At 43.8% G+C, this 15,474-nt stretch overlaps 1 protein-coding gene across 2 annotated transcripts in view; it reads left to right on the top strand.

Annotated features, from left to right (window-relative positions):
* Nucleotides 1–15,474, top strand: part of kdm1a (lysine (K)-specific demethylase 1a) — a 73,165-nt gene that overhangs the window by 53,066 nt on the left and 4,625 nt on the right. The window contains exons 19-20 of one of the 2 annotated variants that reach the window (XM_078238146.1): nt 956–1,083; nt 6,671–6,817. In XM_078238146.1, the coding sequence (XP_078094272.1) occupies nt 956–1,083; nt 6,671–6,817 (275 nt within the window). Of the gene's footprint in view, nt 1–955; nt 1,084–1,920; nt 2,283–6,670; nt 6,818–15,474 lie in introns of those variants that run through there. The other variant, XM_078238147.1, reaches the window with a different exon arrangement.

Here is a 15,474-nt window from a genome sequence, read left to right as displayed (position 1 = left end):
TCTCTTGACCACAATTATCTTTCTTTGATACCGTGCAGTCACTTTATTTCTATTGAGCAATCGCAGTTCGTGATTAGGAGCTTCAACATTTTCTTTGATCCAAAACAACTTGTGCATAACTTCACGACTCCTGAGTTCTTTTGGTGTGGAGGGGGTGTGCAACGGGGTTAGGCTGGTGCAGGAACGATTAATGTAAAACTTCAAAGGTGGCCCCACAGAGAATGGGACCCATGCAGAAATTTGCTGATAAAGGTTATGTTCCGCTGATCAAGATAAGACATGCCTGCACTTTGTAGTCACGATTTTCATTCTCCATACCCTCCCAGTAATTATTTACTCTATGATGTATTTGTCACAGTACCTGATTTTGCTTGATCTGGGCTCTAATTTAGACTTTAGGAATTATTAAGCAACTTTCTTTTGAATCAGTGCAGCGATCGTTTCAATGCAATGCTATTTAAATCTGTGGTTCAATACTTATACAGTTCTCTGAATATCCAACTAGATGCTGCATTTTATAAATGGTTTTGTGATTCATGTTCAACATATTGTTTTGTGGCAGAGCTTGAATTAATATAAAAGAAAGTTTGCAAATGTTAAACAGCTGTAGCTACAGTTCCAACAGCAGTAAGGGCTTCATATCCCAAAGTGACACATTGAGCTTATTTACATTCTAAATCAACACCATTTGCAATAAAATGTGCTTTTCTGAATGTCCAACATTTTTCGACACATTTGGATCCACCTTATGCTTTCTGGCTCTATTTTGCCTTCTGGTTCCCTTTTCCTGGAAATGAATATTATTCGTTAGACTAAAGTTTCTAAAATATTTGGACACCTTTTAAATCCACGAATGTTGCGGTTGCTCTGTAGTTGCACAAAATATGGAACTTGCTTTGGGTAATCATAAGCATGTGGTTGCAATTCCATTCACTCTCGATTTGTCCATTACCAGCCCCAATCCTTTTGGCTCTAGTGGCTGGAGAGGCTGCCGGAATAATGGAGAACATTAGTGATGATGTCATTGTCGGTCGCTGTCTAGCCATCTTAAAAGGAATATTTGGCAGCAGTGCAGTACCACAGGTATGAGAATGCTAAGATTGCTTGATTATAATCTCTGTCTTTCTTGGTGGGAAAATGGTGGGCGGCTGCAAAAATGGAAAGGAGGGCGAGAAGGTTAATGTTTTGAAACTTTCGCTGTTTTTAAACGTAACTTCAGACTTTGTAACATACTGCAGTATAAGTATTTTGGTGGTTTATTAATTCCGGTGGTAATTTCCGAGGAAATGTATGAAAGCTGATTTTTGTAGAAGGATTAAGTAAACGAGCTGGGCTGATAATTCCAGTTGCAACTGTTAAGAACTCTTTAGCAATAATCCGCATCCTGAGACATGTCAGCACATGGTGCCCTAAGTCGCCTCATTAAAAGCTGGTCGCTGTATTTAAACCTAGCAGCCCCAATAAGGTTCTTTGTGCTTGGTTGTCATGCATTAGAAGAAGCAAAGTCCTGTGTTCCTGCATCGTGTCAACCATTCAGCAAGGCATTAAGTTTCTTTGTTGGCAATAGCTGCATCGCTGCTGGAAAGAAGGACAAATGCATGGATAACTTACGATGCACGAACGAAGTGTCCAAGCTTATCAAACCACACACGGTTACAGGGCAAGCCAAAATAAAGCAAAATGTTTTGAGTAAAACATTTCATTTTGGCATGAAGATGAATCGATTATGACTGGAGGAACAGATTGGAAAATATTCCTGAAGTTCACGCATCTACGCCAGGGTCCAGATTACTGGTGAGTGGTCGTAAATTTATAAATAGCTCTCTGTATAGTAGTCAACTGTTAACATCCACTTTGATAAATCTGTTAAAATTCCATCTGTATGCCTTTTCACAGCATAATGTATATTTTTGTTATCAGGTCTATTGCTGTCTTCCACTGTGGGAGTTATCAACATTTCGGACAAGGCAGAAAATCTATCACACAGTGAGGAATTCCCTCGTGAGGGCAAGTTGTTTCTACCCATGGAAAAATACCTGTTCAGGAATGGGATTTCAAAGTATGCTGAACAGTGGCATAAAGATCCATCGCTTGTTAGATACTCCAGTGTCTAACTGTAGGGACACCCCTCAAACGTTGAGCAACTTACTCTTCACCAATGTGGGAATTTCTGAACTGAAAATGTTTCTACAGCGTTAGGGTAAAAATCTGTCACTAGGTTGGCTTTTTCTCCCCTCTTCCCACTTCCAGGGTTCCACCCACTCGAGTATCATTCGTAAGGTGGCTCCTCCCAGGCTTTGTTGCCACTTTTTCTTAAATCTAAAAAGCGTCACTTTCCCTAAAGGCCATCTTTTTTTATTTTTATTGGTGCCTTTCGGTGCTTTATTTCTAATTTTAAAAGTCCAATTCAAATTACGTCCAATCATGGTCCCCACACAAGGGACAAACCAGATCCAAGCTGACAAGGATATTGCATCCCATCTTGGGCTCCATCAAACAAGATCCAAGCTGAAAGGATGAGGCATCGCACCCCCTCCCGGGCTTGATCTAAAGCTTCATCTTCGCCAAAAGGCCGAGATGGCTTTGAAAAATTGCATCAGGTAAAGCCTCAGTTTAACCTCATTGGCTACCCTCATCCTTTACTCTATCCTAGCCTGGGCAAACCACAGTAGCAGGCGTCAGCACACCCCCAGTGCAATGAGCTAACCCCATCCCCTGCCTGATCATGGTTTCACCCCTGCCGGCATCCTCTACCGTTAAAGCAGAGTTATTACAGGTACTCTGATTAACATTGCTTTTGTTTAACAAACATGACGGTAGACATTGCACCAAAGCACATTTAGATGTTGTGTACATTTGACATATTGCAATGACAATGCCCTGAATTATGGGCTAATTATTATTTACTGTAAAGTAACCATATTTTGTCACTTATTTCAAGTCACAAGAAGAAACATGTATTCTCGCTGTGTCTGCAATGTTGCCTATATCTATTCCATGCAGGAGGCCATTCGCCCCATCGAGTCTGCGCCGACCACAATCCTACCCAGGCCCTATCCCTATAACTCCATGCGTTTACCCTAGCTAGTTCCCCTGACACTAAGGGTCAGTTTAGCATGGTCAATCAACCTAACCCGCACATCTTTGGACTGAGAGGAAACTGGAGCACCCAGAGGAAACCCACGCAGACACGGGGAGAACGTGCAAACTCCACACACACTGACCCAAGCTGGGAATTGAACCTGGGTCCCTGGCGCTGTGAGGCAGCAGTGCTACCATTGTGCCACTGTGCTGCCCAACCTTCCTTCTCATCTTTTCTTGAGTGCATTTATAATTTATTATTTAAGTGTGGGGCTTCTTTGCTTTTATTATGCACATGTATAATAACTTATAACTAGCCTGTGTGGGGGACTTTTGGGTTGCTACACAGCTTACAGAGAACATTGTGTACATACTGCTCCTTTGTACCTTTTAGAATAATATGCTCCTTTTAATGTGAGTGTGGGGGGCATAACGTACATTTGACGCATGTTTGAAGTCCTTCAGACTGATGCATGATTTGCTCACTGTGCCATGTTTCCATTGCAATGGTTGCGCACGGTAAAACCAATTGATTGTCATTGTGCTAACCGGCATTAAATTCAGCCTTTGACAGGAAATTCAGGTAAATCGACCATGTTATGATGTGGTAATCACTAGTTTAACCGGGTTGAAATTTACCCACACCCTAGTAATTAGATTGATTGTTTCTGTTAATCCATGTATGTCAAAGTTTTACTGCTCTTTGAACCTATGTGAAAAGAATGTGGTCCGTCATTATCGCGAAATGTCAGCATTCTGAACCAAGTTATTCATTGGTGTGGGATGTTACAATTAGTGTCATCTCTCCTGTGCGTTAGCGTGTACGTCCTGTTTTTGAAACAATATGTATTACTCCTGGTTGTTTGAGATTTAAATCGACCAACAAAAACAGGAAATGCTAGAAAATCTCAGCAGGTCTGACATCTTTGTCAGAGCTCTGACGAAGGGTCACCCAAACTCGAAACGTTGGCTCTGTTTCTCTCTCCACGGATGCTGTCAGACCTGCTGAGATTTTCCAGCATTTTGTTTATGTTTCAGATTCCAGCATCTAGAGTAATTTTGCTTTTGTTTAAATCAACCAATATTCGAACAGCTTTTCTGTGAGGGGTCATCCTCATTTCAAAAGTTGCTGCTTGTAATTAGGGCTGTATGTTTTTCAAGGAGTGAGTTTTTTGCCGCCCAGTTCCAGAAGTTCCACAAAGACTGATTTACGTTTCGTAGAAATGCCCTACATAGAATGTGGAGAACTGACTAGGCCCCCTTAGCGTGAAGTTAAAGAATATGCAAAATGTACAGCCATGCATATAACACATAATTGCGGACAAGATTGACAGTACAAAAGTGTGCATGACATACAAAAGCAGAATTTGGTTGATAATGGACATACATATCTCTTTAGTGCATTTACTGCATTCTGCATGTTTTGCATTGACTTCTTTTTCCAGTCATTTATCTTTTTAAAATGACTCCAGCAGTACTGCACAATTAACTTTCAACTTTATTTATGAGTGTCTCAAGTAGGCTTACTTTAACACTGCAATGAAGTTACTGAGAAAATCCCCTAGTCGCCACACTCCGGCACCTGTTCGGGTACACTGAGGGAGAATTTAGCATGGCCAATCCACCACACATCTTTGGACTGTGGGAGGAAACCGGAACACCCGGAGGAAACTCACGCAGACACAGGGAGAACATGCAGACTCCACACAGACAGTGACCCAAGCCGAGAATTGAACCCGGGCCCCTGGTGCTGTGAGGCCGCAGTGCTAACCACTTGTGGCACCCCTAATTAAGTGTTAGTCTCGATGTTATGCCTGAATCAGTAATCCTTTTGACTGGGCTGAGAGTGCTGAGGCATGGTTGATGTAGTGCGACTGTAGCATGGGACCCTGTTCTCCTGAGACCACCCTTTCATACCAGTATTGTCTTATCCATTGACCATCAACATCCGTTGGTGATGGCTATCTTTCCCAATGTCCTTATCTCCTGCTGTCAAACGCAACTCTCCATGTAGATCCCAGGAATTACCTATTCAGTTAATCTCCTCTCTTCCACCTCCCAATACTGGCACAACCATGGTTCTTTCCACGCAATTCTTAATTCTCTAGAATAATACGAATGGTTAGCACTGATGCTAGCCAGCGTCTGCGTGGGCTTCCTCCGGGCGCTCCGGTTTCCTCCCACAGTCTGAAAGACGTGCTGGTTAGGGTGCATTGACCCGAACAGGCGCTGGAGTGTGTTGACTAGGGGAATTTCACAGTAACTTCATTGCAGTGTTAATGTAAGCCTTACTTGTGACTAATAAATAAACTTTAAGTAGACGTTTCCAGCTGTGTGTTGAAGCAATACGAAAAACATTTTAATGATGTGTATGAAAAGCACTTCACTGGGACTTTGAACAGTGTGTAAAACATGTCATTCTTAAATTGTTGTTTTAAGTTTTATTTAAAAATGTTATAGAATAATGTCATCATGGCACCATTTATTGATATTTATGAGTGTTATTTTTAAAGCTTTCAATTAAACTTCTGTATGAAACTCCCTGGCTGATTCTTTTTTTCTGCTTTCTGAATGACTCTGAAATTCACCCTCCACAGTCCTGAATATCAGAAGTGGAATTTATCCGTGGTTATCATTTGTAGCATATGCTGCCGTTATCCTCTGATTCCTGTAACCAGATCAACCTGATGTATTGACTGATTCATAGAATCTATAGAACCCCTACAGTGCAGAAGGAGGCCATTTGGCCCACCGAGTTGACACCGACCACAACCCCACCCAGGCCCTGTTCCTGTAACTCCACATATTTACCCTGCTAATCCCCTGACACTAAGGTCAATTTAGCATGGCCAATCAGTCTAGCCCACACATCTTTGGACTGTGGGAGGAAACCGGAGCACCCGGAGGAAACCCACGCAGACATGGGGAGAATGTGCAAACTCCACACAAACGAGGCTGGAATTGAACCCGGGTCCCTAATGCTGAGAGGCGGCAGTGCTAACCACTGTGCCACCGGATTCATGAGGACAGCTGATTATATGTGAATACCTGACCCTTGAGCTGCCCTACACACTTACTGACCTTGATAACAGATGTACAGCGGCAAATATTTGCTAGGCCACGTTTAGTCTGCTTTAGCCTGTTTTATCATTAAACAAACTTTGCACAAGCATGTGGAAAAATTCTCTCTCCTTTTGCGATCCTCGACAGTTGTCGGGCTGGTGGGGTTGCCATCAACAATAGTTGGAAGGCAAGGCCTTAAATATATGAAGCTGCCATTCTGGTGGGGCAAACCTGTCCCGAAGGGGGGGACAAAAATATACAAGATGAAGTCCCAAAGAAATAAAACCTTTCTTTCCCAGTACATATTTATTGTGTTTGCAAGAAGTTGACTTCTCTTTCATTCCCCCCTCCATTCACTGCATTGCATGATCAGTCGGGAGTTTTTGAAGACTGAATTTCTGAAGAAAGCTTCAATTACTCTACCTGAGGAATGTCCATAAGACTCGGCGACTGAATAATCCTTTGCTCTGAAGTAGAAAGGTGGTTTGTTACATTATCAGTTGAATACTTTTCTTTATCCTTGCAGCCGAAGGAAACTGTTGTCACTCGCTGGCGTGCTGACCCATGGGCACGTGGCTCCTATTCCTACGTAGCTGCTGGCTCTTCTGGGAATGACTATGACCTAATGGCACAACCAGTGACCCCAGGCCCCAGCATCCCTGGGGCTCCTCAGGTAAAAACTCTTCGGCAGTTTTACTGTGAAGTAATTAGCTCGAAAAGAGATGTGCTTTTTGATTACTGGAGATTTTCAATTTTTGCTCCTAATCTTGTAGACTTTTATTTGCCAAGTATCAGAATCAGAGACATGAACTTGCTGCATCTATTGCAGTATCTCAATGTTAGTAGAATTTCAGTAAAGAATATTGGACGGAGGAATGAAATTGTCGTTGTTTTGTCCAATGGAAAGCTGTCAGTGGTCTATTTATAAATGTCCATCCACAATAAAAACATAACTGGAGAAGTACCAGGTTTATCACTGTTGACAGGGAAACATATTTCGGTCTATGCACTTAGGTTTGTTGTAGCATATTTTGCAGTTTGCAATACTGGACATGTCATACAATGTTATAATATTCCGGACACAAGTCGGATATATTGGTCTAATTCAAATCTGCTTCTGTAAGAACTCTTAAATGAAACGCATTAGACATAGGAGCGGAAGTAGGCCATTTGGCCTGTCACGCCTGCTCTGCCATTCAATGAGATCATGACGAGTATGATAATCCTCAACTCCACTTTCCCATCTTAACCCCATAACCCTCGATTCCCTTACTAATTAAAAATCTATCTCAGCTTTGAACATACTTGACCAGCTTCTACAGCCCTCTGTGGTAAAGAACTCCACAGATTCACTACCCTCTGAGAGAAGAAATTCCTTCTCGTCTCTGTCTTAAATGGGTGACATGATGTGGAGGTGTTGGACTGGGGTAAACACAGTAAGAAGTTTAACAACACCAGGTTAAAGTCCAACAGGTTGGACAAAACAGGTTGGACAAACCTGTTGGAGTTTAACCTGGTGTTGTTAAACTTCTTAAATGGGTGATCCCTTGCTCAGATTATGCCCTCTGGTCCTAGACTGTCCCACAAGGGGAAACAGCCTCTCAGTATTTACCCTGTCAAGCCTCCCAAGAATCCTTTATGTCTCAATAAGGTTGGCTCTCACTCTTAATTCGAATGAGTACAGGACGAACCTACTCAACCTCTCCTCATTAGGAAATCCGTCCATTCTCAGGATCAACTTAGTGAACCCAGAGCCTATTTTAAGGTAGAAAATACAATTTATTGCAATAAATGGAAAGTTTATTTCTGCAGTCAACTACAAAGTGTGTGACTTCAGTCAGTTGCGATAGTGTTTTTCAGTTTGTGATGAGATCCGACTTGTATTCAGCTCTTGCATCACGTACTATGGAAAGCAGTAATGCCAGTTTGACTGATTGCTTGAGCGAGCATAGTTTATGGCAGAAGCTGTGGAGAGCTGTGTGTGACCTCCTTCTTTGACAAGTAGGAGACTGGTGTGGAACTGAGTGGTTATTGAAAGAGATGAGGCAAGTTGAAAAGAAAACAGCCAAGAGATGGAAATGCGTTTTGTCAAGAGTTTGCAGCTGAATTGATAAATATACTGCACATGTGTCCAGGCGTGTGGAAGGCACTAATGTCGAGGTGTACAGCTATTTCAGAAGGAATATTCAGTGAGCAGGCAATCCTCGAAGGATATGCTGTGCGTGCTTAATCTAAATCATTGAGCTCAGAAGGGGGCCATTTGATCCATTGCGCTTTGGAAAGAGCTATTCAATGGTCCCACTTCCCTGAAATCTCCCCATAGTCCTGCAGAATTTTGAAAGTTGCTAATAAACCTGCTTCCGCCACCTTTACAGGCAGTGCATTCTAGTTCTTTGATGGCTCTTTGCATAAAAACAAGTGTTTCTAACTTCCTTGTCTTGTTATGTATTACACCTGTTTATAAAACCAGGGGCCCCATATGCTTTTTTCAGTCGTACCAATGTGTCACCTTAACACCTGCATACATGAGCCCTGACAAGTAGGAGGATAGTATGGAACCAAGTGGCTATGAAGCATAGAAAATAGGAGCAGGTGTAGGCCATTCGGCCCTTTGAGCCTGCTCCACCATTCATTATGATCATGGCTGATCATCCAACTCAATAGTCTGATCCTGCCTTTTCCCATTTCCTTTGATCCCACGGGCTATATCTAACTCCTCCTTGAAAACATGTAATGTTTTGTCCTCAACTGCTCTCTGTGGTAGCGAATTCCACACACTTGCCTGTCTCTGGGTGAAGAAGTTTCTGCTCTTCTCAGTCCTAAAAGGATTATCCCGTATCCTTAGACTGTGACCCCGGTTCTGAACACCCCTACCATCGAGAACACCCTTCTTGCATCTACCCCGTCTAGTTAGAATTTTATAGGTTTCTATGAAATCCCCCCCATTCTTTTAAACTCCAGCGAATGTAATCCTAATTGACTCGATCTCTCCTCATAAGTCAGTCCTGGCAACCCAGGAATCAGTCTGGTAAACCTGGCGTTCCTCTAGAGCAAGAAAATCCTTCCTTGGATAAGAAGACTAAAACTGCATGCACTATTCTAGGTGTGGCCTCACCAACGCCCTGTATAATTGCAACAAGGCATGACTTCTTTACGGCCTGTTGCACCTGCATGCTTAAAGGGCTGAAGCAACTTAAAAAGGAAACAAGAGAGCTTTGACAAAGGGTCGTCTGGACTCGAAACGTCAGCTCTTTTCTCTTCTTACAGATGCTGCCAGACCTGCTGAGATTTTCTAGCATTTTCTTTTTTGGTTTCAGATTCCAGCATCCGCAGTAATTTGCTTTTATATTATTTTAACAAGGTGTGCTTTGTCAAGACACCAGGTTAAAATCCAACAGGTCTATTTGGTAGCATGAGCTTTCGGAGCGCTGCTCCTTCATCAGGTGAGTCTGATGAAGGGGCAGAGCTCCGAAAGCTCGTGCTACCAAATAAACCTGTTGGACATTAACCTGGTGTTGTCAGATTACTTGCTATGCCGACCCCAGTCTTAACGCCGGCAACTCCACATAATGTTTTGTCAAGAGTTTGCATATTATGCTAACCTGCTGTAAAATTATGCCGTTTAGTTTATATTTCCCCATTTCATTGTTCTTTTCAAAGTTCATCGCTTCACACTTCTCTGCATTAAAGTTCATCTGCCATGTTGGTTTATTTGAGCAGTGTTCATGTCCTCTTGTAGTAGTCTGCCACCATCTTCCTCATTGTTTATTGATTTCTGAGTTTTGTGTCATCGGCACAGTTTGAGATTATGCTCTATATACCAAAAAGAACTGTGATCCTAATGTTGACTCTGGGGGACACGACTGTGTCCATTGTGCCAGTCTGCAAAAGCAACCTTTGCTTTCTGTCTCTTAACCAATTTCGTATCCATTCTGCCTTCGCCTTTTAATCTCTTGGGCTTCAATTGTGCGAACAAAATCTGTACCAGGAGCGACTTGGATAATTAAGATAATAGAGATTAAAATTAAGTAGAGAAAGGGGGTTATGACTGATGTCAGGTAAAGAATCCAGTCAAAATTAGATGCATACAAAAAATGTATATGTTTAGCTAACTGGCCTGTAGTTAGAATCATAGAATCATAGAAACCCTACAGTGCAGAAGAAGGCCATTCGGCCCATCGAGTCTGCACCGACCACAATCCCACCCAGGCCCTACCCCCACACATTTACCCGCTAATTCCTCTAACCTACACATCCCAGGACTCTAAGGGGCAATTTTTAACCTGGCCAATCAACCTAACCCGCACATCTTTGGACTGTGGGAGGAAACCGGAGCACCCGGAGGAAACCCACGCAGACACGAGGAGAATGTGCAAACTCCACACAGTGACCCGAGCCGGGAATCGAACCCGGGACCCTGGAGCTGTGAAGCAGCAGTGCTAACCACTGTGCTACCGTGCCGCCCAGTGCTGCCCCGTGCCGCCTAGTTAGAACAAAGAACAAAGAAAATTACAGCACAGGAACAGGTCCTTCGGCCCTCCAAGCCTGCACCGGCCATGCTGCCCGACTGAACTAAAACCCCCTACCCTTCTGGGGATCATATCCCTCTATTCCCATCCTATTCATGTATTTGTCAAGACGCCCCTTAAAAGTCACCATGGTATCTGCTTCCACTACCTCCCCTGGCAGCGAGTTCGAGGCACCCACCACCCTCTGTGTAAAAAAAGCGCTTGCCTCGTACATCTCCTTTAAACCTTGTCCCTCACACCTTAAACCTATGCCCTCTAGTAATTGACTCTTCCACCCTGGGACAAAGCTTCTGGCTATCCACTCTGTCCATGCCCCTCATAATCTTATAGACTTTTATCAGGTCCTCCTGTCTTGCAGACTTCTATCAGGCCTTTCTATCAACCTCCGTTGTTCCAGTGAGAACAAACCAAGTTTCTCCAACCTCTCCTCATAGCTAAAGCCCTCTATACCAGGCAACATCCTGGTAAAAATTTTCTGTACCCTCTCCAAAGCCTCCACAACCTTCTGGCAGTGTGGCGACCAGAATTGAACACTATATTCCAAGTGCGGCCTAACTAAGGTTCTATAAAACGGCAACATGACTTGCCAATTTTTAAACTCAATGCCCCGGCCAATGAAGGCAAGCATGCCGTATGCCTTCTTGACTACCTTCTCCACCTGCTTTGCCACTTTCAGTGATCTACGTACCTGTGCACCCAGATCCCTCTGCCTACCAGTACTCTAGAGGGTTCTGCATTTACTGTATACTTTCCATCTGTATTAGACCTTCCAAAATGCATTAGTTCACATTTGTCTGGATTAAACTCCATCTGCCATCTCTCCGCCCAAGTCTCCAACTGATCTATATCCTGCTGTATCCTCTGATGGTCCTCATCGCTATCTGTAAATCCAAAATTACTGGGTTTATGCCTCTGCTTTTTTGAAATGTTCAACTCTGCAGAAGTGCCGCCTCTGTTTTTATCCTATCCGTTTACCTTCTGCTTCCTCCTATTGCTACACCAGTAGAATAACATTTAGAATCCCTACAGTACAGAAAGAGGCCATTCGGCCCATTGAGTCTACATTGACTCTCTGACAGAGCATCCCACCCAGGCCCTCCCCTCCGCGCATTTACCTAATCTACGCATCTTTGAACACTAAGGGGCAATTTAGCATGGCCAAACCACCCAACCTGCACATCTTTGGACTGAGAGGGGAAACCCGCACAGGGAGAACACTCGCCGGAGGCCGGAATCGAACCCAGGTCCCTGGCACAATGAGACAGCAGTGCTAACCACTGTGCTACCATGCTGCACCACACAAGTGCCAGGCAATGACCATCTCCTACAAGAGAGAATTTAATCTCCCCATGATATTTAATGGCATTACCATTGCTGAATCCCCACCATTAACTCCCTGGGGGATACTATCAATCAGAATGGACTAGCCATATAAATACTGTGGCTTTTAATTTGTTCAGGATATGTGTATCACTGGCTGAGCCAGCACTTACTGCTCAACCCCAATTGCCCTTCGACTGAGTGGTTTGCTAGGCCATTTAAGAGTCAACCACAATGTTGTAGATCTGGAGTCACATGTAGACCAGGTAAGGATGGCAGATTTCCTTCCCTAAAGGACATTAGTGAACCAGATGGGATTCTACAACAATGGTTTTATGGTCAGCATTAGGCCTTTTAATTCCAGATTTTTCTTGAATTCAAATTTCACCATCTGCTGTGGTGGAATTCCAGCCCGGGTCCCCACAAGAGTTACAAGAGCAGATCAAAGACTGGGACTTGTGTGGTGAGTAACTTGCCTGCTGACTCCCCAAAGCCTGTTCATCATCTACAAGGCACAAGTCAGGAGTGTGATGCAATACTCCCTACTTGCCTGGATCTGTGTGGCTTCAAAAACAATCAAGAAACTCAACACTCCAGGACAAAGCAGCCCATTTGATCAACACCCATCTACCACCTTAAATTTTTAGTCCCTGCATCGCTGGTGCAAGTGGCAGCAGTGTGTACCATCTACAAGATACACTGCAGCAATTGATCAAGGGTACTCCAACATCACCTTCCAATCCTGTGACCTCCAATACCTAGAAGGGCAAGAGCAGCAGATGCATGGGAACACCACCGCTTGCAAGTTCCTCTCCATCGCACAAACCATCCTGACTTTGAACGATATCACTGTTCTTTCACTGTCACAGGGTCAAATGACCTGGAACTGCCTTTCAGGCAGTCTGAGTGAACCTATACCAGATGGTTTAAAAACAAAAGTCACACCGCCACCTTCTCCAGAGCAATTAGGGATCGGTAAGAGATGTTGGTCTTGCCAGCAAAGTACAAGGTTTAATACCTCCGTCATGTCCTCTGTCTCTACAAGGAGATCTCCTTTGGTCTTTATTCCCCACCCCATTCCTTGACCATCCTTTTAGTGTTTATGTTTTCATAAAATACTTTAAGATCCCTTTTTATGCTATCCATTAATGTTTCCTCATGCTCTCTTTGCCTTCCCATCTTATTTCCTTTCTCAGTTCTCTGCACCATCTCTTGCTGTTTCATTCCTTCCTATATTAGGAATCTGCCATTTATCTTGAGCTTTTCTATTTTTAAATATAGTTCACTTTTTTAAATGAAAGCCATTCTTGAAGATTGGGGTGGAATTAATGAAATGTGTGTGCTGGTATTCCAAATGAAAAGCCATATCATACAGTTGGAATTTTTTTTGTCAGAATCCACGACCTTGGCATTATTTTTGTTGGGGAGCTGTCAGCCCCCCTACAGTCACATCCTGGCTGTCCAGTTGGGGCGAACAGAGCAGAAAGAATGATTTAATCATAGAAATCATAGAAACCCTACAGCACAGAAAGAGGCCATTCGGCCCATCGAGTCTGCACCGACCACAATCCCACCCAAGCCCTACCCCCATATCCCTACATATTTACCCACTAATCCCTCTAATGTACACATCTCAAGACACTTAAGGGCAATTTTAGCATGGCCAATCAACCTAACCCGCAAATCAGAGTGGATAAATCCCCAGGACCGGACAGGGTATTCCCACGGACCTTGAGGGAAGCTAGTGTTGAACTTGCAGGGGCCCTGGCAGACATATTTAAAATGTCAGTATTCACGGGGGAGGTGCCGGATGATTGGAGGGTGGCTCATGTTGTTCCGTTGTTTAAAAAAGGTTCCAAAAGAAATCCGGGAAATTATCGGCCAGTAAGTTTGACGTCGGTGGTGGGCAAGTTATTGGAAGGTGTGATACGGGATAGGATCTACAAATATTTGGATAGACAGGGACTTATTAGGGAGAGTCAACATGGCTTTGTGCGTGGTAGGTCATGTTTGACCAATCTATTAGAGTTTTTCGAGGAGGTTACCAGGAAAGTGGGTGAAGGGAAGGCGGTGGATGTTGTCTACCTGGATTTCAGCAAGGCCTTTGACAAGGTCCCTCATGGGAGGTTAGTTAGGAAGGTTCAGTCGCTAGGTATACATGGGGAGGTAGTAAATTGGATAAGACACTGGCTCAATGGAAGAAGCCAGAGAGTGGTTGTGGAGGATTGCTTCTCTGAGTGGAGGCCTGTGACTAGTGGTGTGCCGCAGGGATCGGTGTTGGGTCCATTGTTGTTTGTCATCTATATCAATGATCTGGATGATAATGTGGTCAATTGGATCAGCAAGTTTGCTGATGATACAAAGATTGGAGGTGTAGTGGACAGTGAGGAAGGTTTTCAAAGCTTGCAGAGGGATTTGGACCAACTAGAAAAATGGGCTGAAAAATGGCAAATGGAATTTAATGCAGACAAGTGTGAGATATTGCACTTTGGAAGGACAAATCAAAGTAGAACGTACAGGGTAAAAGGTAGGACTCTGAAGAGTGCAGTTGAACAGAGGGTTCTGGGAATACAGGTACAGAATTCCCTAAAAGTGACGTCACAGGTGGATAGGGTCGTAAAGAGTGCCTTTGGTACATTGGCCTTTATAAATCGGAGTATCGAGTATAAAAGTTGGAGTGTTATGGTAAGGTTATATAAGGCATTGGTGAGGCCGAATTTGGAGTATTGTGTACAGTTTTGGTCACCTAGTTACAGGAAGGATGTAAATAAGGTTGAAAGAGTGCAGAGAAGGTTCACAAGGATGTTGCCGGGACTTGAGAAGCTGAGTTACAGAGAGAGATTGAATAGGTTGGGACTTTATTCCCTGGAGCGTAGAAGATTGAGGGGAGATTTGATAGAGGTGTATAAGATTTTGATGGGTATAGATAGAGTGAATGCAAGCAGGCTTTTTCCGCTGAGGCTAGGGGAGAAAAAAACCAGAGGGCATGGGTTAAGGGTGAAAGGAGAAAAGTTTAAAGGGAATATTAGGGGGGGGGCTTCTTCACGCAGAGAGTGGTGGGAGTGTGGAATGAGCTGCCGGATAAAGTGGTAAATGCGGGGTCACTTTTAACATTTAAGAAAAACTTGGACGGGTTCATGGATGAGAGGGGTGTGGAGGGATATGATCCAAGTGCAGGTCAGTGGGACTAGGCATAAAATGGTTCGGCACAGACAAGAAGGGCCAAAAGGCCTGTTTCTGAGCTGTAATTTTCTATGGTTCTATCTTTGGACTGTGGGAGGAAACCGGAGCACCCGGGGGAAACCCACGCAGACACGGGGAGAACGTGCAAACTCCACACAGACAGTGACCCAAGCCGGGAATCAAACCCGGGTCCCTGGAGCTGTGAAGCAGCAGTGCTAACCCACTGTGCTACCGTGCCGCCCCATTGATTTAATGATTTAATGTTAGGGGTATTCTCAAAAATTGTTAGAGGTGTCTG

The sequence above is a fragment of the Mustelus asterias genome, chromosome 21 (assembly GCF_964213995.1).
Source record: "Mustelus asterias chromosome 21, sMusAst1.hap1.1, whole genome shotgun sequence".
NCBI classification, from domain to species: Eukaryota; Metazoa; Chordata; class Chondrichthyes; order Carcharhiniformes; family Triakidae; genus Mustelus; species Mustelus asterias.
Note: the sequence above shows the minus strand (reverse complement) of the source record. Positions and strands in the feature narration are given on the sequence as shown.